The sequence below is a fragment of the Hesperophylax consimilis genome, chromosome 25 (genome assembly GCF_061612785.1).
Source record: "Hesperophylax consimilis isolate HC1 chromosome 25, BYU_Hcon_1.0, whole genome shotgun sequence".
In the NCBI taxonomy this organism is placed as follows: domain Eukaryota; kingdom Metazoa; phylum Arthropoda; class Insecta; order Trichoptera; family Limnephilidae; genus Hesperophylax; species Hesperophylax consimilis.
This window is the reverse complement of record NC_142860.1, coordinates 20,382,978-20,409,352: the sequence shown is the minus strand read 5'-3', so window position 1 is coordinate 20,409,352 and position 26,375 is coordinate 20,382,978. Positions and strand designations below refer to the sequence as shown.

Below are 26,375 nucleotides of genomic sequence, written 5' to 3'. Positions count from 1 at the left end.
TTATCTGCCCGGAGCCAGTGAGACTATGGAATCCCCAAGTTGAGGAGTGTTGTGTTGTGAGGCTGAAAGAGATGAGAAATGGAGAGGTTTGTTGACACGTTACTTTGGTAGATAATCAAAACTCGCATTAAAAAAACCCTTCGTTTGCAAACAAGCAGAAATATTGATTATATTGACAATTCAATGGGGCCTCATCAAGAGTAAGACTCACATTACCAAATCATATTTAATAAAAAAAAATATTCCACTGTTGACTGTTTAAAAAAAAGAATGATATTTATTATATTTTAGTAAAAGGAGATTTTCAAAAAAGGTTTGATGCCTCCTGCCTCCAACGAATGCGTGAACAGTTGTTGGTCACATGATTTGCTTTAGTTCAACTACCTATAAAAGTGTGGCTTGTAAATGAATTATTATTTTGAATTTACTATCCAAAGTTCTCTGCCTTTGCACACTACAGACCACACGCAAAAAAATCATCACAGTTTTATGATTTTCTCTAGGTTGTTCACATTTGATCTTATTGACTGACTTTAATTTTATACAGCAAAAAATATATTTATAACAGTTCCCTTTCACCGTGGAGAGATAATCTATGGAAGATAATTTTTCAGATACAATAATTTCAATAAGCATATATTAATTATTGATATAGAGATCAGCAATTTGACGGACCACACCTGCATACATCTCCGAACTTTACATTTTTTCCTGGCGTTCTCATTCCTCTACCGGGCATGTTTTTTGTAAATTTTCTTTACAATGATTTCATCTCAATTGCATTCTTACTTCATTAGCCATTAGTCCTTTTTTAATGGCTTGCTAACTGTAAAAGTTACTAACAAACAAACTAAATATCATGTCGTTTCTCGTAGAGGCAAGCAGCGAGGATTAAACGCCACACTCCCTAGTAAGTTTTTACATGAAATTGATATAATATATTATTATATACAACATTTGTTGAAGTAACAATGGTATACCAAGTACAAGATATAAAGCATGAGTCATAATTTCAACACATTTGTAATTAGGTACACATAAAACCCAGTTCTTTACATCACTAATACAAAATAAATACATCCATAAAATTTCCTTATCTATTACCAAAATTATGCAGATAAAATTTTCACGGAAAAATGTAGCATTTCGCCTCGTATTTTTGGTTGGTACATGTTATTTTATTTTATTATTTCGGCGAGAATTGTAGGGCTATTATTAATAAATCATTTAATAATTTTACTTAATAGAACATCCCTGCATCCTTGTTTTATTTCATTCATTTACGCGTTACATGCTTATCCTCTTGTCAATCCTCTTTCCTATCGTCCCTCATCAAATTAAAAATTCGACAATCCAAATATTAGTTAAATTATTAATATCTCACCAAATATTATAATTCAATCCAAGCAAATACTGCACACATCTGTGTAAACAAATAAAAAACAAATCCCATAAATAAAATGTCGTTTCTTTATCTGTGTAATCTTTATTCGGCTGATATCTCAAAGTCACGACTGTTTAAATAAATCTTTTATTACGACTTTCAAAAAGAGTTTATTTTCTTGAGAGTTGAAGGGAAATTGAAAGGGAAAACTCACGATTGAGCGACACGCGTTACGCTTCAGCTTTTGGAAAATTGGATAAACAAAATGTAACTACATTTCTTATTTATTTGTGAATTTAACGACCCGTCGCAAACTTGACTTGTAGGCAGATAAACAATTCAACTTTTAGGTAGGTAAAATTAAATGTCTTTCATTTGTGGCTAGCTGAATTACTTTTAAATCAATGAACGAATGATTGTCAGACTAGGGAATTTGTTCTGCCAGTTTTAAAATCATTTGTTATCTACTACTTAATCAAATATTTGCTTGTCTGCCTGCCAATGAATTAATAATTATGCTTTGATTCCAAAATCCCAATGCAATGATATACATTTTTTTTAAATCTCTGGGAAAGATAAACAGAGAAGTCTCTTCGCAATACTAACTAACATTGAGAGAAAAATCAGACAATACTGATTGTGATTTTCCATGGATCTTATCTGAAACAGTTGCGTATTGGACACGCCGTCGAAATCTCATATTTGATACAGCGGCGTCAATCAGGTTAACAATTAAATGGGTACCCCTTTGAGGAAATTGTATTTTTTTCTAGAATCTAGATTGTTTTTTAATAAACAACATCAACGCACGGTCAGACATGAAACCCGAATAAAGTGGTTTTGTAAACAATAATTTCTGAATGCAATATATAAAAGAAATTTATAAAAATCTAGTTGCAGCGGGGTTTTGTATTATAAAAATTGGGATGCCATGTTATAAATTTAAGAAAAATATGGTTCAGTTCTCCCGACATCGCCCTTGTAAAATACTACCGTTCAGGATAGAAACGTTGCTTGAAATAACTTTAGCCATGTTTGGTGACACGAACTGAATAGACAAGCGCTTTCCAACCTTCCCGTCAATCTTCTTTCCTTCTTAATTCTTTCAGCCTCACAACACACATCGGGAGCAGTTGGGACTATCGTGAGCTATTAAAAATCGGTTTTAAGAAATGGTTCTCATAGTCTTCTCGTAAAAGCTTGTCATTAAAACCGCATTACTTATCTTTCCAAACTAGAATGTTTTTGGAGAACGACCAGAAACACTGTGATTTCATTCATATTGTCGTTGTGTTTTACCAGTTATATGAAAAAAGTATGGGAATGTTTAATGATTTTTGAACGAGTGACTGATGGGTTTAGGTAGCGGGAACGCTTTGCTCTGATTGATGAATTTCAAAAATAGATTAGCCAAAGCATTAAAAATGATATTGGTTTAAGGAACGACAAAAACTTTTTCAAGACTGATTATATAAATATACGTGAGTACTATATAAAGTAAGCCAATAATTATTACCGGGTTTTGCTCTAGTTTCTTCCCTTGACAAAATTTAAACAAAAATTACTGCGCCTTTCTATTCCCTACTCCCTTTAGCCTCAAAATATGCCCATTATATATATGCCATAGTACTCGGAAAAAGTTAATAATATTGCATGGTATTTACAGAAAACAATTACTTGGCATCTTCAACTTTGTTAGCGATTCATATGTCGGACAAATTCTCCAACGCGTTCAAATTAAATTTTTTGGAAGCGTTGGAGCATTTTTCCGACATATTAATCTTTGTTAGCGATTCCATATGTCAGACAAATGCTCCAACGCTTTCAAACTAACTTTTTTGGACGTGTTGGAGCATATTTTCGATATTTTAATCTTTGTTAGCGATACATATGTCGGACAAATGCTCCAACGCGTACAAACTATAAAAAAAATAGTTTTTTTTCCTAACCAATTTAGTTGCCAAGATTTTGTATTAAAGCCACTTACGATGTGATAGTCGCTTTTTAATATTAAATTTTAAAATTAGATTACTATAAGATTAAAACAAGATTAATATATAAGATTAAACTAAGATAAAACAATTTTCTTTAAATATTAAAATAAAATTATGAAATAAGATCAAATCAATGTTAAAAAGAGTTTTTTTTATTATTAAAGTAATAAAAAACCATATTCAAATAAGATTAAAATAAGATTGAAATCAGATTATCATAATATGAAAATAAGATTAAACCAATATTAAAATACTATAAAACTAAGATAAAACAAGATTAAAACAATATTAAAATAAGATTTAAATGAGATTACCATAATATTAAAATAAAATTAAAGCAAAATTAAAATACTATGAAACTAAGATAAAACAAGATTAAAACAATATTAAAATAAGATTAAAATAAGATTGAAATGAGATTACCATAATATTAAAATAAGATTAAAGCAAAATTAAAATACTACGAAACTAAGAAAAAACAAGATTAACACAATATTACAATAAGATTGAAATGAGATAACCATAATATTGAAATAAGATTAAAGCAAAATTAAAATACTATGAAACTAAGATAAAATAAGATTAAAACAATATTAAAATATGATAAAAATAAGATTTAAAAAATAATAACATAAGATTAAAGCAATGTTGACCTTTGTTTGACGTTTGACGTTCAATGTTTGACGTCCTGGTGGGATCTACGCGATTTTGTTACTTACACTATTTACTGCATGAGACAACAAGAGTTTTTTTTATAACAAAAAATAAAATGAATAACTTTAAAAAAGTGAACATAATACACTGTAGATATACATTTGCTTTTAAATTGCAAATGGAATAAAAATAATATAAAACAATAAAAATTAAAATAAATAACTTTTCATACAAAACTATTTAATCAATATAATTGGTAAATAGTGTTAAACCGATGATTTCTTCGCTGAGATAAAAATTACGAAATATTATTATTATTTATTTATTAATCATGAAACGCCCTGATACAGAATTTTCATCCTCATGAAGAAACCATTGGTTTTAATCTTTCTTTTGGAGTATCAGGGCCGAAGGCTTGGAATAAACTTCCTCCGGAACTAAGATCCATGACAAGTCCAACAGAATTTAGGTCTAAACTAAAAACTTACCTTTTTAAGCTGTCATACCCTTAAATTAAATATACCATTCATGAGAGAAAGCCCAGTTATATCCAATTATGTCCTAAATCCTGTATCTAAATTTCGCTAATAAACAATTAGTTAATGTTAATAAAATGTTAATCTCAAGTGACCAGTTGAGTATGGTACTGTGTATTATCTCAATATATAGTTAGTAGATCATTGTAGAAATGTATTATATATTTGTACATCGCCCTCGAGGTGGTTTTGCACAAAAACGGCGCTACATAAATCATCCAAGTATTATTATTATTATAAATAATCATTTAAATAGATTTCCACACAACCATTAAGACGAAATAAGACTCTAATAACGGGGGTTTGCTCTACGCTCACATTTTTAAATCTTTCTGATGAACGTATTACTTAATTGTCAAATGTTTCTAGAGGGATCTCTACGGATGTAAGTTATTTATATTTAAGATTAAAATATTTTATGTAAACCGGTTTTAAAAATTTTATGAAACGATTTTCAATCGTAAAATTGCCTGCTAGGGCAAAGTCGACCCTAGGTCCATCCATTACGACAGGCCGCGCGCCGAATATATTTTTATACGACTTCATCACTTGTGTCGTTAAGATTTTCACTTTATTTTAGAGATTTGATAAAGCAAATTCAACCGCAGGTCTCTCCAATACCCCCGGGCCGAGTGTCGCATATTTTTGTACACGTCTGCTTCACTTACTTATTTAAGATTCAGGCCTTATTTTAAGGTATTGTCTCGTCTTAACAAAACACGTACAAGAGATCGCCTTTGCATGTCGTTAAAGCGATTCAACAATAGGCAATAATCCCATTTCTGGTCAGTGTTCGAAGCGTAGAAAGACGCAGCCTTATTTACGTGACAGTCAATTTGTCACGTGTCATCGTTTGAGGCTTTAACGTCGGTGTGAAGGCTTCTACCAAGTGCAAAAATTAAGTACCCACAACCAGGGGAGTATGTCACTGGATCATCGATTATTGTTTTATTGCAACTCGTTATTCCGCAAACTTTCTTGTGAATCCGATAGGTTATCTTGTATTTGATTTATTACGGAATTCTCAGCGGTTTAGTGAAGACACATATGATAGTATGCTAATTAGACTCATTTTCATATTTTTAAACAATGCAATTTTTACACACCATTAAACACTTTTTTTATACGTCACATTATGTAAATCGTGTATAATTATCAACCTTTATGATTAATAAACATCGTAGTTCGATCTCCCTCTTTTCGCTAGTTGTATTGTTTTAATATTGAGTTCATAAAGGAAACTCTGAGATCTTTCTCTGAGCTTATGTCATCAATGGGATGCTGTATGGGGTATTGAGCCTTGTGTATAAGAGGAAAGAAAAGCAATAGGTATTATACAGTGGTGTCTAATGCGAAAAATGTAAGCAATCATTTGACGTGTCGAAATGACCAATGATGCCAGAACATCGCTGCAATTATCGATAAAATATCGGTACCAGAAAAAAGAGAAAAACGAATTTTGCTTTATGTATTAAACTAATTACATTTTTTTAATTCACAAGTTTTTTTTGTGTTGCTTGTATAAATTTTTGAATATTTTTTTTTCATCCATTCACAGTACAAAATTTCTAATTTTAAAATTAATAACATTTGACGGCCTCCGTGACGTTGGATAAGGCTCTCGACTAGCAATCCGAAGATTGCGGGTTCAAATCTTGGCGTGTGCAAGTAAATTATATTTGATCAATTTGTGTTATTTCACATTTTATCCATTTAAAATAATATATAGTATACTTACGGCATGTTCCAGAATGGAAGATACTCTCAGTATCACCCTGGTGTAAGACCACCATTCAGGATTGAAACATTGCTTGAATGGTTTTAATCGTGTTTGGTGATCTGATCTGAGTAGCCAGATACTTTTATACCTTTGCCTTCCCCATCTCTTTCCCATCCCACTACCTTCAGCTTCACAACATACCCCAATTCGGGATTCTATAGTCTCACTGGCTCTAGACACCAACACCTCTGCCAAAGGTCACCCCTCACTATGCTTGGTGATTTAGAAGGAGTGACGTGTAGGTGCGTAGCGTGCCAGATTGAGAGAGATTGGTTTGAGGAGACCCTTTGACTTCTCCTACTGGTTTCTCGACCGATCACCTTACGTCGCAGCGGGGGGGATATATTCATATAAATTCACTCTTGGCTACATTGATCCCTAGATTCCTACCCACCCCTCATACCCTTTACTTCCCATAAACCACTCTCCTTCTTTTTCTTGAAAAGACCCTTTACACAGCATCCCCAAAAGTGATATAGGCCCTGAAGTAAATTATTTTTCTGTGGGAGGTTAATGTAAAAAAATGCCTTTATTTATTTTATTTAAGCGTTTCTCTGAAATTGGATGACATTGCAGCAGTCAATGTACCAAATAAATGTCGGTCTTACCCAATTGGGATTTGGCTCAGTTGTTAGTGTGGTTAACTCCAGTCCCTGGGAACGAAGGTTCAATCGTCATTCAAAATAAATAAAAAAATCTACTAGCCGGCCCAAGAGATGTATTATACGAGTAGTAAAAAGAAACTTTTTTAAGGAAGACATGGACGAATCACCTTTTAAACAATATATTAATTTGTTCACAGAATCCCCTCTAGAAGAAGTCACAGACGCCCTCTACGACAAGGGCGTTACGTTCCTGATGGGTCATGATCTCGAGCTGGCCCTTCCCGAGATGATGTTTGGGGGCGCCACCCTCAAGGTGTCTCCGAGGAGTCTTGATGGAGAGGGGGCCATCGTCAGGCTGGACCTAGAACCCAACAGCAAAGGGGAGGGGAGGATATTCTTCAAGAAAATCAGTAAGTGGAGATTTTTTACAAGTGTGGTATTTGTTATGACTTGCGCTGCTGCGGGAATGAACCACATTTCTTCTCAAACACGAGTCAAGGGAGTAAACCATTGAAATGATTGCATATCAGTGACTTGCTCTATATAAATATTCCAGTCTGCAATCTGCAAGTTGATATGATTAATGTTTCTAGTAGTGCTTTCACATTTTATTCAAAAATTATTTCGATATAAATCTACTCCAAAATCCATTTTTTACTACGACACTTCTGTGCTGTTAAAAAAACATATTATTAAAATGGGCATTCCTAGAGAATGCCTAAATTACGATAACGTACTTTGTTCATTAAATTTAATAAAATAATCTGATCTTAGAATAATTTCCGATTTAACCTGTTTGTATAAAATCATCAATTCAATGTTTGATACCCCTGATTTATTATATGTAATCTCTTTTCATACTTCAAGCAGGTCAGTTACAAGACAGTACCTACCACATTATTGTAGCAATTCTATATCAACGTCCCAATATCACACTCCTATGCGACGGATTCAACAGCTAGGAAACAAATACTCCGTATTTAGTACATCAATTTCATTATATAAGCATACCTTATTGAAGTTTTTTTCATCATGTAGGGGAATTTTTTTTGATAAAGCTATTTAAATGGACAGTATTACAGTATTTTGCACGTTAACAGTATTTTGTCGGCTGAAAGAAAAAAAATATTTTGGATTTTTTATTTTTATATTTTCTACCTACATATTGTGTAGATCAAATTCAACAATATTTTTATTTATTTATGTGTTTTAAACAGTTATTTCCTACACTATTTACGAGTATATTTTCTTAAATATTGTAATATATGTATGTAAAAGCCTTAAAAGGCGTAAAATAAATAAACAACTGAGGCATATATGCAGTAAAGCCTGGAATGTGATTATTTGAAAAGAACCCAAAGCCGATGCTAAGATAACTTAAACACGTATGGTGGACGGATAGAGGAAGCTCTGTCAGGGGAATAAGCGCTCATTACCTGTAATTACAATTGAAGGTTATGTGTTGTATAATATTATGGTCATTTATATTTTAGATAACATCTAGAAAGTTTATTATTTTTTTAACCTATTCGAATAACGCCTTAACCCTTTCAGCCCCAGTGTTGTGTTCGTACAAACAGGTCTCCAACTCGTCTTGGAAGGAGTTTAATAAATAAGTGGTTCTTTTAGATTAATCAGGAATTTATTAATACTCCGCGTATTATAATAGTGACTAGATAGTCGACCTAACTAGAAGCTGGCTAATTGGAATCTGAAACAGAAAGTTTCTCTGAGATCCTTCCCACTGGCCCTGGCGACTACTGGCCACTGGCTCCATCTTGCGGACTTCCACGCAAGCTCTATGCACTGCCATCTGTGCGTGTATCTATGAAACTCTTTCTTCTCAACACCCAGGATTAATTCAAATTAATTCGAACTTTGTAATTTTTTTTACCATAACTGTAGCGATTTAGAAAAGTCGGGTATTTGTTTTCTTATAGCTTGTAGTCTTCTCTGTGGCGTTTATTTTTTTCCGCTAGGTTGCAATCTTTAATCCCGCCACAAAAACGGTAAATATTTTAACAGCTGCAGATTATGCATTCTATCAAATTTCTGCCGACATTGATTACCTAATTGAAGAAAAGACATGAAAGATTCTACTCTAATTACATATTTTGATGTGTTTTGTAATGATAACATCAGTTAAATTCACTTTTCACAGTAGTTATTAGCCAGAATATTTGAAAGAAATTTCGATGTTAATTCAAATTAACACTATTTTCGATATTTTCGAGAGGTATGGCCAATTTCTAAAGATTAAATATCTTCGAATATTTCTTAATTTTTGAATGAATTGTAGTTCAAATATGTACTTTATTACATTAAACAGTAGTTATTAGTATTATTTGTCTATTATGTTTATTTTACCTCATTATTTAAAAAAAAACGTCTGACGTCCAACTTTAAGCCAAATTAATTATGTATACATAATTTTTTTTTAAATATTTTCTGAGGTATTTTCAAGCATTAAATATTTTATATATGTGAAAGCAGTAATGCAGGTGTGAAAGGGTTAACTACTCGCATCATCAGCCGTAAAGTAAACCACAACATAACGAATTCCTGACTAAATTATAGGTTCGAATTATCGATGCTCTAGTGGCCACTTATTGGGCAGGTTACACTGGAATACGTTATTACCAGAACGGGTTCGTAATTATTTGATCTTGATATTGAATATGATCGAACCCGTAACCGAGTCAAGGCCAACCCGTTAAAGTAGAACGAAATTTTGCTTGAAATTGCTTTAGTTATGTTTAATGATTAGACCTCAAAAGCTAGGTACCTCACAACCTTCACCTTTCCCATTTCCTCCCCCTCCCCGCTATCGAATTGGGAATGCCATAGTTTTTTATGTGACATATCACAAGAATACCTGTCTTTACAGTATAAAGACAGGGGTACTATTTCATCACCCGATTGGGTAGCGTTGTGAGGCGGGTTAAGGTAAGGGCTGTAAGAAGGAATTTATTCATGCGAGTCTTGAAGAGAAAAAACATATGCAGGTACAGATATCGACTTACACTAATACTACACGGAGAAAACTTACTGATATGAAATATTGTTAATTTTTTTTAAATCTTGTCAAATTATTAGTTTTCCTGTTAAAAAAGTGACTGGAAGCCTATAAAGAATGAATTGGCAAATTTCATAAAAAATCTATCAGTAAAGCACGAATTTGTTATGAGGAAGTCGGAACACGTGTTCTGAAAAATAATTATATTTTCGCATCTCCTCCAAAACATTTATTCAGACAAGGCCACCTGCGTGACCACGTGTTCAGATATGTTCGGAATGACTAATATTTTATCAGGAAATAGTCCCGCAGTCACATTTTTAACAGTTTCCTGATGAAAACAAATCCGTACTCATTAATCTCCGTGTTCTGTAATTATCTGTGTAGCCTACATAGCTACTGTGAAAGGGTGTTCGCGTACGTGCATGTTGCACAGGGATCAATGCAGCTAGCTTCTTAGAGCAGGCTTGATTTAAATACCTGTAGAACAGACTCACTGCACCTGTATATTAGAGATGGCAATCGGTCTGTTAAGAATGGATTGTCAATCCGACGGTCATTGTACAAAATCAAGAAGGCTAACCGCCGGATCCAGATGGTTAGGAACAATTGGGACTCTTGTGCTTCAAGTATTCGTTAGTTTATCAAGAATCCTGCCCAATGGTTGTGTTATTACCTCAATTTTCAATATTACATGATTTATTTATTCGTAACAAGAGTTTCAAAGCTTTTTTATAGGACAAGTTGTTTCAGAGAATTTGAACAATTCATCAAATTTCAAAGAATATTTTCAAGTTCTGAATTATTTAAAAAGTTTTTTTAAACAACTGGCTGATAATGATATAATAACAGAACTTGAATAGAACCTTCAAAGAACATGAAAATTCCAAGATTTGAATAATTCATCAAATTTCAAAGTTTATTTTCAAATTCTGTGAAGTTTCTATTCATGTTCTATTATTATATCATTACTGGCCAATTGCTTCACAAAACTGAAATAATAACAGAACTTGGATAGAATCTTCACAGAACGTGAAAATCAAGTATTAAACTTGATGAATTATTGAAATTCTGTGAAATAACCCGTCCTTAGTGGTCGTCAAACTAAAATTCAAAAATATGATTAAACAAAACAAAAGTAAAAAAATCAATATAAAGTTCATGACAACGGGTCATATCTACTCGTTCCTCAGATCAACAGCTCAGTTGTGAAACGATTTGCCGGCTTCTGTGTTTCCTCCCTCTTTTCACTCAAAAAGACCCTCCATAGCTTCCCGAAATATGACATAGATATGAGTTAATGTAAAAAAGTGTCAACAAACTCAGTAAATATTTTCAAGTATCCTAATAAAATAAGAAATATATCTAAATAAAATAATTGCTTGTTTTCAAATCTTTGATACTCGTATCTGCAATAAAAAATGCACCGTGATGTTAAATCACCACCATGATAGTTACGTTTAAAATTCCATAGAAATTGAGCTTATTCTGACATTTAAAATCTTTATCAAACCTATTGTCTAACAAAATTAACCACCCTTAAAAAGGTCAAATCATCTGTTGGTCAAATTATTCTCATGTCATAATATTGAATTTTCCTTTTTGCAAAGTACGTTTTTTTACTCGCATCGTTTCAATGTTACGGTAAACGCCTCTGACAACCTCCAACTTGACACTAATGCGGGTTCTCACCGTGCGTTTTCATCAGGTTCAACGGTCGCGTCGCTGCACTCCGTTGAATCGTGTTGAATGGGATTTTTTTTAAAAGAGGTGTGAGTAAAAAACAGCTATTAGTGATTGTATTTGCATGCGAGCAGTATTGTTGTAGGTATGTAGGTAGGCATTAAGCGGAGAGATTTTTTGTTAACAAATCATTACGTTTTTACTGAACATGACCGGATTTAATACTTGTATAGACATATTTTTCTCTTATTTTCCGTAAAGATCTTCATTTTTATTGACGACATGCTTTGTGATCGGTATTCAGACAGTATCTGGGTAGTTTTCGTACTCGGATTTCCGTGATTACTCATCGTTTAGCTTTCTAAAAAAAATATTATATTCTTTAAAACATCTTCATGCACAGTATGCACAGTGCCTATCTCAATAATCTTTATATCAAGCGGTCTTGATGTTGTCGGAGTTTAGCCAAGTTCTGTTTTAACTCGACTGTCTGTAAATTTGTTTGTGGGTTCAATTTCCGTGTCATGAAATCTGCTGCACCCACTTTATTAATCAAGCTAGTCTTACGCTGGCTAGACGGCTAACTTTGACTACTATTCAGTAAAGATTATTTTTTCATATTTAAAATCGTCTTGTTTAATCGCATTTTTTCAATATTATTCTTCTTTCCTGCCTGAAAAATGTTTCAAAAACAATTTTCATTGACATAGTTACGTTTTCTAAAACAAATTGTAAAAGTAAGTATTTAAAATTTAAAAATGTTGCTTAAAATATATATGTTATTAATGAGGTAGTTATTTATGTATCTACTTACAAATCTTATGATTTCAGAGGATACTTTGGTTTTCATTTATTTAGCGAGCTCTAATTTCCACAGAAATACTAAAACAAAAGGTGGTTTCAGATCCTGGCGTGAGCTAATACAATATACATACTATATTTGCGGCACGTTCCAAAGTGGTAGATACTCCCAATCCGCCCTCATGAAAGTCCAATATTCAGAAGGTTTAAATATATTTAGCTAAGTTTGTTGTCTAGATGTCAAGATAGAATGTAATTTTCAACTGCCCGCTTCCTGACTCCAAACGACTGGAACAACTAAGAAGCAACTCCTCTGCTGTATACACGTTCATGAAATATTTTATTTTATTTATGCGATAAGAACTCGCATCAGACAGAATCATTCGAAATATTTCAAATACGCACTTGACTTCTTCGGTCACTCAATATCCGGTCGCGTTACCCACATGCGCATGCGCCGCCATTCATACTAATGCAATATGCGAATACACGAGGACAGTACAATTCCGTTTTGTACCAGCTCCGGACCGCGTTTTTCCTATTCCGTGTTCAATAGGGATCAGTACTAGAGTTTATAAGGAGAATTAGCCTAACAAACCCGTGCGAGTTTCAGAGGAGTACTGCCGTACTGCCTCCTGTTGAACTGTTCTAGTGTAAACAATAGTTTGGAAGATAGAACAATGAACCAAAAACATTGTCCCAGAGTTAGACGGGTTTAGTCTTACTCCCATTACCGCGCCCGGCCGCGTTGTCCACGTGTAAACGCGTTTTGACAAGACAGTAGAACAATAGCCAGTCGCTCCGCGCGTACGTATCTCGGCTCACGACGCACGGAATGTCGCGTAAATGGAACACTACAATACATCTTGGTATAAAAAACCGACAAAAAGATAATATTTTTTTGAACTCGCTCGTAACGCACGTCGTAGTGTATCCATCATCATTGGTATCCATCGTCTTCGGTATTGTCCTCATGTGATCCTGGTATTACACACCGCACAAATATATTTGTTTGTGCAAGTTGACTTTCTTATTCTAACTGACGGCGATAAGCAATGTAATTATTTTTGATAGTTTGGGGACTTATATCTTTTAAGGCGAAGCTTAGTGCCAAATCACTATTTTGATTAATCTTTATAACGAATTGGTGAACATTATGAATACCAAAAAATATGCTTTAAATAAATTGAAGGTTTTGTTATCGCTTCGCCTGAGTAGAATACAAATAAAATAATAAATTACTAAATAAAAAATATAAATTTAAACTACTAAAAAAACATTTTTTCAATAGAAATTTATGAAAGCATTAAGGAAACAACTTTTAAAAAATACATTATTATAGCTAAGATTATCTGTGACAGTTTCACTTGATTAACTTTTCTGCTTTCTTATAAAATTATTTAGAAAATAAATAAAAACCAGTTTTTTTGCTTGAAATCGAACGCTTCTAGACACCATTTGTCAAGCGATTTTAATGCCTATTACCTACAATATAAGATATACCAAGAATATACGCTTTTTTGGCTTGTAGCTTCCTTTTAATGTGAGTACAAGAGATCCAACTGCTCCCTGTCTGGATCCAGAGCAACTATGGCATCCTCAATTGGGGTATGTTGAGCGGCTGAAGGAGATGAGGAGGAGGAAGGTAGTGATGTATCTGGCTATTCAGATCTGGTCATCAAAAACGGCTAAAGCCATTTCAAGTAACTTTTTTCTTTCACGATAAAAAAATGAATTAAAAAATAATGCGCTGGGATTTGTGACACGTGACTTACCACTGAATCACGGAGGCCGTTTCGATTTTTTTGTTTGTTTTAACCTTTTTTCCATTTTTTTCGGCAACTTAATTACTATTAAAAAAACGGCTCTACGCTTCGACGCATTTTAAAAGACATTAAACAGCTCTTTACCCCGTAGCAGTAAATTCCCTCGATTGAAAAATAGTAAAATGTTGCCCGAAAATTATAAAAAACACACCTTATTCTATTATTTCCTGATATAGGTATGAGAAATTAAAAACTTATTTTTTAATGCTGCCTAACTCAGATGTCAAGAGATTTATGCTCTTTTTAAATAAGTCGTGTATTATAAAATATTTTTCGTTGACGATTATTCGTTATAATCGTCTTTTTTATTAGCGCATTCCCCCTATCATTGGTATTTACATAAAATTAAACTGATTCAGTCATCTTCTTTTGCAAGACCCCGTTTTCTGAATTTCTGCCAATTTATAACACATTTCTTTAGAAAACTCTTAAAAAAATATGTGTTTTTTTTAATAATTGCCGATCTGAAAAATTAATTACATGAAATTCTGTTGACGGAGCAAAGCGTGTTAAAAATGATTTAAAACACACCTGGTTCTGGTATTTTTCGTATGATAAAAATCATTGTGATTCTTCGACATAGTTACTTTCGTAAACATTGACACCCAAATTAGTAGACGAGCCAATTAGGAAAAGGAGAACAAAACCAACTTGAGAAAGCCAGGGAGATTTGTTAATAAATTAACCTGACAGTATACAAGCAACTCGCATTGTAATATCACCATTTTGTTCTCGAAACTAAAATCTGCTTTCGTGCCTACTTGTCTTTATTACAATAGCGCGCAAATTGTTGGCTGCGTAAGTTACTTTGCTACATGTAGGTACTATCCCAAAATTGGGTAAACGAAAGTTCGGTTTTGTTTCCAAAATTTTACATTTTACTACACTTTTAGATTATTTTCATAATTACCTTAATTTTATCGATCGCCTGGCATCACTGCGTCAGGAGATCGTTTAAGGCGATGCACTACGTCGTGTAATATTTTGAATCGAGCCGCTATCAATAACACACCTTAAGTAGATGGTGATAAGGCTTAAATTCCCTCTTAACACCATCCACCTTTTTTGATTTATGCAAGAAAAAAACATGGCCAAAAAGTGTCTTTTATTTTATTTTGTGGATATTCAAATATTTAAATGTTTTCCGATCATTTTATAAATAACTTAATATGCCACATTATACAATAAAACCATAACCGAAAATGGGTTCATAAGTAGGAGATTTCGAACTTTAAACAGTTTTCATAGGCCTTATACATTATTTTTTTCTGGGCTTATGAAAGACTTATTTAAAAAGTACTCGATTATTTCAAAGGCCAGGATGTATTCTACTCGAAGCATTTAATTAAAGCATCTGATCTAGGCGACCAAATTTTCAAACCAAAAACACGTGATTTTGCATTACTGCATAGTGCATCGCCTTAACAACGAACATTCAAATCCTGCAGAGAAAAGTCACATAATGAACAAGGCTGCAAATCTTTACGTTAATTTAGCGAACTTTACTCTTCTGCAAATGTTATTCCAATGTGCGCTTCTCGGTGGTCAATGTACGACGATGTCATAGTTTATTCAAACCATTCTCGAAGCGTCCTGGTGCCAAAAATATGGTCACGTGGTTTGCCTCCAGCTCGTCGAAAATTTCAAGGTAGGGCAAGTCTATTAATTTGAAACTCTATGTACGTAAGGAATGTTCTGAGAATCTCCTCTATTTTGAATAATTCGTGCTTCATAAAATATTATCGCTTACGCGTATTGATTATAATCTTTTGTTATTATTAGCGCGCTCTTTCTAACATTCATATTTACATATTTCCCTTTCAAACCATCTTTTTAAACGCTTACTACGAAGCCTTAAGTTATCTCAATAAACATTTTCCTTTCAATGGTTCATTGAAGATGCCTTGTTATTTTACCTGTTCAGGTTATTTCTATAGCCTTAATATCGAGCTCATACAAACCGTTATGTTCACGGTTAAGACAACTTTCTCCTTGACTTTAAGGATGAGTGTTTTTGTGAGATTCAAATTATGTGGATGTTTTTGGAAACAGATCGTAAAAACTTTTTAAAACTCATAAGCCTTTTTGAAATGCAATTTTTTAAAGCCAAAAATACTAGTAATTGCGTGAATAGTAGTTCTCGCGTCCAAAGATATAAGTTTCTATATGTTTTGGTTTTGATTTATAAATACTCACCTACTTAATTAACATATTTTTTAATAACAAATAAGTAATTATTAAGTTTTTCCAAAGAAAGGTCACAATCTCATTGATATTTTTTTTTTCAAAAATTTTCAGGCATTAAGGTAGGTACCTACCATAATATTCATTATTCCGTTATGACAGCTAACATCCACGCTCATGCGAACTCTGGCGGGATAAAAAGGTAGTAATCAACACGACCACAATATTTAACCGGAAACGAAAAACACAAACAAATTTACAGATTTAAAATATGACTTTGCTACTCGTACGCTCAGTCAAAAAAAAATAGCAATACATGTACAGTAAAAAGGCATTGATTAGCAAATTTTAAATTTTTTTTATTTGATTTATTTATTTATTTTATAAATGTATAAATTACAAAAATACAAAACTAAATGAACCTTTGTCTGTCCAACTGGGAAGGATTTCCGTTTCAGGACAGCCAAATTGTGTATTTAGTACATAATATTCCTACAATGGAATGGCGATACTGTCAAAACAAATTTTGAGAACATTGTTGATGCATTCAAAGTGACAGGATGGTTTCTTTATCCTTGAAAGAATCACAAAGATGTAATTTATTACCAGGGTCAATTTGGATAACATTAGTAATTGCATTCAGAACAGATGAATGGTTTCTTTCGGGACATCACAAGTCTGAGATTCTTTCCAGGGCATTTTGGAGAACATTTAAAATTGTATAGTTAGAATTTCCACATTTATAAATCATTATAAGACATATGAATCCTACATTTTTAGAATTTCTTAAGTGATAGAATTTTGCTATGAGTTTGTCGTTTATTCCGTCCATACGATGCCCGTGCAACTAACTGAGTCGCTCCCAACTAGCAAATAAATCATTAAGCAGTCAAAACTTAAGGTTATTGAAATCAATATTGACTGAAATCGTGTATTTGCGCTTATCTATAAATGTACAAGTAATTTATCAACTTATTTGCTAGTTAGGGGCGCTCCTGTGCGATGTGCGGGTGCATTTTGAACGGAACCATTGAGATATGTATGCTGAATGGAAATGGATGCAGAAGTAGGTAAAATAAATAATTGAAAGAAAGTGTTAAGCAGAAATATGAAAGTATACTAAATGCTGTAGAAATGAGATCCCTGAGGCGTAAGTGTGGTATAATCATGTATGATCGTGGGAGGAATGTGGAGATCTGCAAAGAATGCACAGATGCTGTAAGATTTATTGGTCATGCAGAGCGAATTATCAAAGAAAGGAGTGTAAGGAGAATATTTGACGCAAATGTGTATGGTTGAAGAGGTCAGAGACGCCCGAGGAAGACATGACACGATCAAGTAAATCAGATACTTGAGTCGGGCCATGTCAAGAGTCAGAATAATAGAAGAGTATGTATCAGACGATATATGACTGTGCATGAGTCAAGGAGTGTGTGCCAAGACCGAATCGATTGGCGGTCCAACCTCTCTGCCTACCCCTGTCGTAAAACGGCATGATATTCAGTTGGTTAATATGTACGGTAAAAAATTTGAGGTCAAAATAGGTAAAGAAGAATTTTCATTAATCTTAACGACATTTTTAATCGTTTTTGAAGTGAAACTTCTTTACGCGCGTCATGCATTTTCGAGGACCGGAGTAAAACCGACTCATGACCGTCACGAAAAACCGTGATCATTTGGTGGTGGGGGTACGGGACCCCCACCACCGCTCACCGTTCACTGTCGCTCTCTCACCGTAGTCGCTTACTGAGGTGAGGGAGCCACTGACGAACGTTCTCTCTCTCTTCTCTCTTTTCCTCTCTCTCTAGCCAACGACGCCACGCCAGGCATCAGCTGCTTGCTTCGTGTACTGCGCGGTGAGTGTAATACGAGTGAAATACGTAATTGATTGTAGTTTATTCGATTTGGAACAGAGTTTTAGTGTCAAAAATGAGTAGTGACGAGATAGAAGTGAGAAAAAAGAGAGAATTAAATAAAAAGAGGGAGAGAAGAATACTAAAAGTTTCACTTCCGTCGTGCGTAGGCTTGCCACACACTGTATTTTTTTATTATTAGAGTTACGGAGTTACACAACTACAGGTTTTACAAAATTAGGTAATGTTGTGTTTCTGAAAAAAGTGGACAAGGAAAAAAGGAAGAATATTGTTGATAGGTACAAATATTTAATATATAAGTTGTTGTTATATTAGGGATGCCGTAATCCCACTGGTAGCGAGCTGTTGGTAGTCTTGTGCAGCGTCACAAAAAAAGATATAGAACACACGCAAATACCAACTTGCTGGTATCATCAGTCAATAGTGTGTACCAATCATCAGTCAATATCCCGTACAAAATCAAGGTGAATACTACAATTATACGTACATATCTTAGTTAATACGAGTCTAATAAACCCGTGTAATATTTACAGACACGAGATATTATATGCTACTTATATTTCTGGGTCATCATTACGCCATTTCCGTTCTCACAGTAAAAAATCACATCATAAATACAATAATTATGTTATTATGCATATAAATGGTTATTGTAATTCCGATAAAGCCTATGGTTATGGGAAACATGGGATATTATTATTTTATTTTTACATTTAATGCAAATTTAATTTTTTTTTTAATTTCTTCAATTAAAAACGATTTCATTTATTGCCAATAATTTTATCGAGTAAACATAAATTTTATTTCATTAATTTGTGTTATTTCACAAATCGCTCGCCTGGGTTGAAACGCGACGCATTTTTGCAGAGATAAAACTTACTGATATAAAATTCTGTTCGTTTATTAAAACTTTGGCCAAATTATCCGATTTCCTGTTAAAAATGGGACTGCAGGTTTATAATGAATGAATTTAAATAGTTCCTAACAAAGTACCAGTCAAAAGACAATGTTTTATGAGGACGGCGGAACACGTGTATATGCAAATACTGATAATGGCCGCATTCCGTCATGATATCTATTAGGAAAACAACACGTGTTCTCTATATGTTCTGAATCACCAATATTTTATCAGGAAGTTGGCATGCATTTTTTTAATATGATTGTTTTTCTCCGTGTAAGTTCAGCTACCAATTTGTGTGATATTTACGACATGATAATGATCTGTGTGATATTTGTGTGGTTTTTACTTGATTCCTAATTGCCTATTTAATATACTATATTTTTACAACCTACGTAAAGTACAAAATAATATATAATCCAGTTATAATTATTGTGGGGAAATATTTAACCGCTTATCAACAACTACAAAACATTTAAAATAGAGAAAATAATGAAGATTACGAAACTGTATCATTAAATGATTTTTTGTCGTCTTTTTACAGAAAATACTTCAAAGCAAGATATGAACGACATTACGATTATAAAACTTAATGTTTTTTTTTCTTTTTCACAGAAAAATACATCAAAAGCAAAATTTTAATGGCAATATTAGCCATTGTCGTAATCGTGAAGCTGATTAAGTTGAAACTGTTCGTCTTCCTGCCTCTTCTGATGGGAGTCCACAACGCCAAGAAGTTGTTCCTGAAGTTTGTCTTGTTCGTGTTCCCTGCCTTAACCCACATCTTCAAGCTATGTTCCTGGTACCATAATAACTATCACAGCACCAAATATCATCATCACCATCATCAGATCTCACACCTTCATCACACGGTTAGTATTTTGCGATGCTTTGGGGTAAAAATAATGGATATTCGTCTGCATACATATTTTTTATAAATATCTTAATTTTTTTTACGATGTATCGATATCAGTGTGAGTGAAAACATAACTTTTTTTTCTTTTTTTGTGATCAAGATAATACATGTGACATTTAGTGTACATATTAGTATAAAGTAAATATAATAGCTGTTCCTCGCCATAAAGACACAAGGTTCTTTGTTTGGTGGGGAATTTATTTTTACTCAATGAATAAAATCACATAATAAATAGTGTTTATTTTTTACAATGTAGCAGTTATTTATTTTATGTATTTATTCATTTTCGGGAAATCGACTGTTTACATTTAATCAGTTCGTACATAAGTATTATATAGTAAAATAAAACCAATTGTGGATTTCCTCCTTGTGACTTTAACTGAAACAGCATAATATGGAATAAGTTATTTAAATTTGTGAGAAAGAATTATGAATTAAAAAATTTATACAAAACAAAAGATTATATAAAACGAAAAATTTACAAAACAATACATTTTTAACCATGGAGAGAGGTTTTAGATATAAATCAAATCATAATAGAAATATAAACAATAGAGACATAAAAATTATTCACAAACCATCAGAGAAATATTATTTTATGAACCTCTTGTATTTGGTAAGTTCGCAACTGAAAATATCAAGCTTGGATAATACACTATGTAATTATTGCATAGTCTGTTCAGGCAAGAATTCTGCTTAGACTTGATGAATGTAAACATAGTTAAAGAAAGAAATAATATATGTAATAAAGACAACGCAAGATTTGCGTAAAACCGGCAAAGTATATTTTTTATTTAAAGGACTGTTATGGTAGTTTAAGGTAATTTTTCAATTTAAGCTGAAAATATATTCCCAGATGTATGCATTTTAAATGTGATAACATTTTTTTTAGTTACCTCACCATTCCTTCGGAGGCCCCCCGATCGAGTCCCACGGGCCCCCTTCTGGTCACGGTCCTCCATCCGGTCATGCTAGCTACGTGCTCTCGGAACCTCCGCACGGGGGCTTCGGAGGCTACGCCCCCTCAGGGCCCCCTGGCGGTCATTACGGGGAGCAGGACTGGCAGCTGTCTGGACCTGGTCTGGGCCCTGAGTGAGTACAATAATATGATACATCACTTTTAGGCATGAATTGAGGCACAAACTATAACGTGAATGCTTTTTAATGACCATGCCGAAACTAGTTGTAAATATGTAAGTCTAATATCCGACGATGTTATCGAAAATAAAATAAAACCCGGACAACATCAATCAATCAATCAATAACAGTAATTTTAATTGATGCCTCATTTGAACAGCTAACTAAGTTTTGTGTCTTCGTTGTTCTCTTAATAAGATTTTTCTTATCGAATTTCATCTACCGTAAAAACTCATCTTGATAAATCCTACATTGGAATTGACCCAGAGAAAATGGTACCGGATATCCTTTAGGAGTAAATTCCTGTTCATACTATCATCATACCACTTTTACTGAGGCATAGTTAGTCATTGTTAGCCTAATGACTTAGTTAACACTCGAGTTCATACGGTTGACTAAGGGACTGAATCAGAAACACCATGAAGGATGTGAACGCATGTAACTTTCCTTATTGAAAGAAAGTTTTTCCTATTACTATGCAGACTCCAATAATGTAATGAAAAATTATTTTGTGGTATATACATAATAAAGTTCATTTTTTAAATAATATTTAATGATATCTGTTATTTGGTGACGAGCAGAGGTTCCCAAACTTTTTTGCCCCGTAGCCACTTTTTTTTCGTAGACTGCGAATATTGAATTTTCATAAAACTATTAACGACCCATGTGATAATAATTTATTTTTTCATAAAAATTTTCCCTTCCTCCTTGCCTGTCCAACAACCGGGTGGCGGTATCGTTCCTCTGTTTTTGCATTGTGCAGACAGGGGCGCCCTTGTGATGTATTACACCAAATGAAAATGAAGCAGGATAAGTAACTAGAATTTATTTCTGTAGCTGGCCCTACTGAACTGTCCGTTAAGTCCTTTATCAGTGCTTATTCCGGTCATTTCTACTTGTCACATGATTGCCAATTCGTCAACGTTCCATTTCCATAGTCAAAATGTCCTCAAACTTAGTTTTTAAGTCTGTGTGAAGTACATTTAAATGTTGATAAACGTTACCCTGGACGTTTTTCAAAAAAAAGACTTCCAATGTGCAATATTTTTCTTAAATATATTAATTCTGACGAGAAAAGGAACGTATATCTCTGTTTATATACCTCAATAAACAACTTTACGAAATATAAAAATACAAATATCAAATAAGTAATTTCTCAGTCTATTATTAGTATTACGTAAACTGTTTTATTTGTTTTTTGTTTTTAATGAGTTTTTATTATTCACAATGTATATTTGTTACGTATAATTAATTATACGTAACAAATATACATTGTGAATAATAAAAACTCATTAAAAACAAAAAAGTCTAGAAATTGTTACATAGTGAAAATACAATGAAATACAAAAAATTGTTTTATTTGTGTTGGGTGTATTGTGTCATTTACGGAACTCCTAATTTTTGACTTGAGGTAAATGGGGGTCGGCTCGTATGTACCCCTATTTGAATCTTGTGGACCCCTAAATTTTTTTCTCGCTGTCTTGGACCCCCAGCAAGCCGATATCGACTTTGGGAACGTTTGGTGTAGGGGTTTTAAAAAAATATTGTTTGGTAGAATCATACATTATTCAAGACAGTTTTGATGTAAATGTAATCTTAACAAAAACAAGTAGACAAAGTTACCTTGGGTAAGGTAACAGATTTGTAAATAATGTTTTACGTAGGTCAGGAAATTAGTAACAGATTATTAAACAGCCGCATTCAGAAGGAGCTTATTGGAGTGTTTAGGTGTTGAATGAGTACAAACTGTGAATTAACTGCTATAGATAGGTATCTCGTTTTATTAATGCATCAATACCAATTAAAATTTATAGATATATTAGCGGCGACAACCACCGCAACACCATCGTGAATAACTTCAATCCCCGCCCTGAAGACATGGTGGACATCAAGTCATGGGGCCTGGTGCCGCCCCCTGGCCAGGGCGGCCCGCCTTCAGGATACGCTAGACCCATCTCCTCGCCCTACTTCGAGGAACAGAAGCTTATCAGACAAGCTGAGGCTAACAGGTAAGAAGAGTGCAAAATTTTACCCTGAGGGAATACCACAGGGTTCATAGTTGGAGTCTCTAGTATTTTTACTTCGCTATTTATTTGTTCAATGTTCAAAATTCAAGTGCTTGTTGTCTTTTGATTTTTTCTGATACCTTAATGAGGTCGATACGAAACATTTATAGAAAGAATTTTAAAGAAGTGCAATAAAATAGGTACTAATAAAGCTTGCTCTAAAGTCAAAGACTTATTAGACAAGCAGCTAAACGGTTAGTCAATCATTTGATGGTATATATTACTCTGAAGGAATATCATAGGGCACACAGTAAGTAGGTATCCCTTTTAAGTGTATTCTAAGTGTATGTTCCAAACGTAGATGTTTAAAACTTATTACTTGTTTACCAGAATATGGCTGACATTTTTTTATTCTATTGCAGACATGGTTTTTCAAACATTCAATATGGTACAAAGAGATAAGTACGGGCGAAGCTTCTAATAGATATGAGAGTCTCAGAGCGAAAAGCTCAGGGTACCTATTGAGTACATGGTAGCTTTTACACACGAAAATGTATATTTATGTTTACAAACGTGTTTTTTTTTGTTTTTCAGGAAGCCATTAGGTCCACTTCAAGGTCAACAAATCTACTCTCAAGGCTATTCAAATGTCAAGAAGAACGCTAATCTCATCAGTCAACAGGAAAAAGAGGCTCTGGTAAAAATTCTTTCAAACTTTCTTTATATATAAATAGAGGAGTTGATTTGGTCAAGAGTATTAAATTGGAGGAGGTGAACAGTAGTGAAACCTGTCTTTGTAAAATAGTATAATATACCATATGGTAACACTCTCAGTTTACAAGTGTAAACGGCTTGTTGGTAAATTACACACCAGACTGATTAGTGAATGAATGAAACTGAATTTCACGACTTCACGATATCGCATGGCAAATATTTACATTTTCAGTCACGACTTTTCAGAGCCATTAACGTTAACGAGGTAAGCCAGTACTACTCGAAAAGTGATCGTTTTCTATGTTGGAACAAAAGTATAAACAAAGAACAACCAACAGCCCTGAAAAAACTGACCATAAAAAAATAACAGCGCAAATAAATTAAAATAATATACCTACTTGAAAATTTAAAAAAAAGCGAATAATTCAATCATCACCAATAATTTAAAAATTGTCTTGGTGGTCCGTGCCTCTGTTTTTTTGGCAAGAAGTTGTGATACCTTTAATTTCTCTCTGTGAAAAACAGAGAGTTTTTATTTATTTTTTGTTGATGGTACATCACTTCTGCTGGTTGCATCTACTTAGCGGTACCCGCTTTTGTTTCATTGCGTTTTCGCTATGTCAGTTTGGTCTTAGCTCGATAACAGTGGGCGCGCTTCCATGCCACATCACCGTTGTTTCTAGTGTATCTGTTCACTTACCTTAAGTTAAATCTAACTTTGCTTTTCTAATTCCCATAAGTGTTAGGTTATCCTTTTTCTAACTTTATTTGGTGTTTACTTTATTGAATATATATTATATACATTTTAGATTCGCGCAGCGCAAATTCAAACCGAGGATGCCCTCAGAAAAAAGGCTCGGCAAGCCCAGCAACAACAACTATTGCAGCAACAGAGTCAGCAACAGCAACTAATACAGCAACAGAATCAGCAACTGATACAGCAGCAGCAACTTCACCAGCAGCAACAGCAGCAGGCGCAACAGCAACTGCTGCAGCAACAGCAAAAACAAGAACAAGTACAGCAAATCACGGTAATTTGATGCGTTTATTTTTATAAAAATATTGCTTCGCTTGAAACTGCCTTTTTTCTATTTACTTCCCTAAGTGCTGCCCAAATTCTGTGGATAAATCTAGCATTAGGTTCTTGTTAGTGGCGACATGTAAAAGAAATAAAGTTTATTTATATTCTTATAAAGTCTGTCGAAAACGTCCTAATATACGATATTTTTAATATTTTTAGTAAATAAATTCACTTTTTACAATAAATATATAAATTATTACACGTTAAACTGAGATAAAGAAAAAAATAATAACTTTCCTTTGCCATAGAGAGACGAAGCTCTCGTGTTTGTTGAGGGAGTTCATGCTCAAATAATTAATAAAATAAAGTCATACAAATTCTAAAATATTGTAAACAATAATAACAATAAAATAAATAAGAAAAATTCAAGATTTATCGACCAGAACAGAAAATAAGTTTTTTTTAAACAACAACTTTTTTTATTTCTTGCTGGAGCAATCGGAACTTATAGTACATAAATACTAATAGAGGGACTTATAATACATAGATGGGAGTTAAAAGGTACAATTTTACATTAGTATTTTGATATCAAAATTATAAGTTTCACACCCAAAACAGTACAAAAATAGAAAAAGGGAGGTTAAGTAGAACAAGTAAGACGAAACAAATATATTATATACACATATAAGCACAGATCCAAGGTAGTAATTTAGGAGAAGGTACTTAACTTAGGTAGGTAACAAATACGGAATCTTAGTGGTTTTAGGTAATTTTTCAATTTAAACTTAAATTCATGAATATTTTCTTTTTTTTAGAGAGGTATGTTCTTATTAATTTCAAATATTATTTTTATTATAAAACATTGATATTACTATAATTTTAATGATAACCAAAAAAAGCAGTCACGCTTTGATTCCACATGGCGGGTTATCTGCAGGTTCTACCATTTTTCTTTAATTTAATAAACATAACACATAAAGATTTTTTCGGTAACTTTATTATTTTTTGTTTTATTTATTTTGGTAAATATTCGGAATCGCTGGACACGGACTGTACGAAATATTTTTAAATAATACCTTCTGATTAACCTTAATTACTATAAAAGGAATCTGACTGTAATATTAATAATCCAACCTAACCTATAATAACCTTACCTTTTTTAATTTTTCTTTATTTATAAAACATAATAAATTTAAGGAGTTAAATTTTTTAACTCATTACCAGAAAAAAATTAGAAACATTAATGCAAATATAAACGAATTCAAAAGCCACCTTAAAAAGTATTCCGAACAGTTGAACTGAATCGTACCAAATATAAACCAATATAACAACACCCCCATACACAC

The 26,375-nt window shown here is 33.2% G+C and overlaps 1 protein-coding gene across 1 annotated transcript in view; it reads left to right on the top strand.

Moving 5' to 3' along the window:
* Osi17 (DUF1676 domain-containing protein Osi17) overlaps nucleotides 1–26,375 on the top strand; it is a 159,396-nt gene that overhangs the window by 119,867 nt on the left and 13,154 nt on the right. The window contains exons 3-8 of the mRNA XM_089646714.1: nucleotides 7,151–7,363; nucleotides 19,851–20,107; nucleotides 21,044–21,243; nucleotides 23,103–23,297; nucleotides 23,889–23,991; nucleotides 24,818–25,039. Of these exons, the coding sequence (XP_089502840.1) occupies nucleotides 7,151–7,363; nucleotides 19,851–20,107; nucleotides 21,044–21,243; nucleotides 23,103–23,297; nucleotides 23,889–23,991; nucleotides 24,818–25,039 (1,190 nt within the window). The remainder of the gene's footprint in view (nucleotides 1–7,150; nucleotides 7,364–19,850; nucleotides 20,108–21,043; nucleotides 21,244–23,102; nucleotides 23,298–23,888; nucleotides 23,992–24,817; nucleotides 25,040–26,375) is intronic.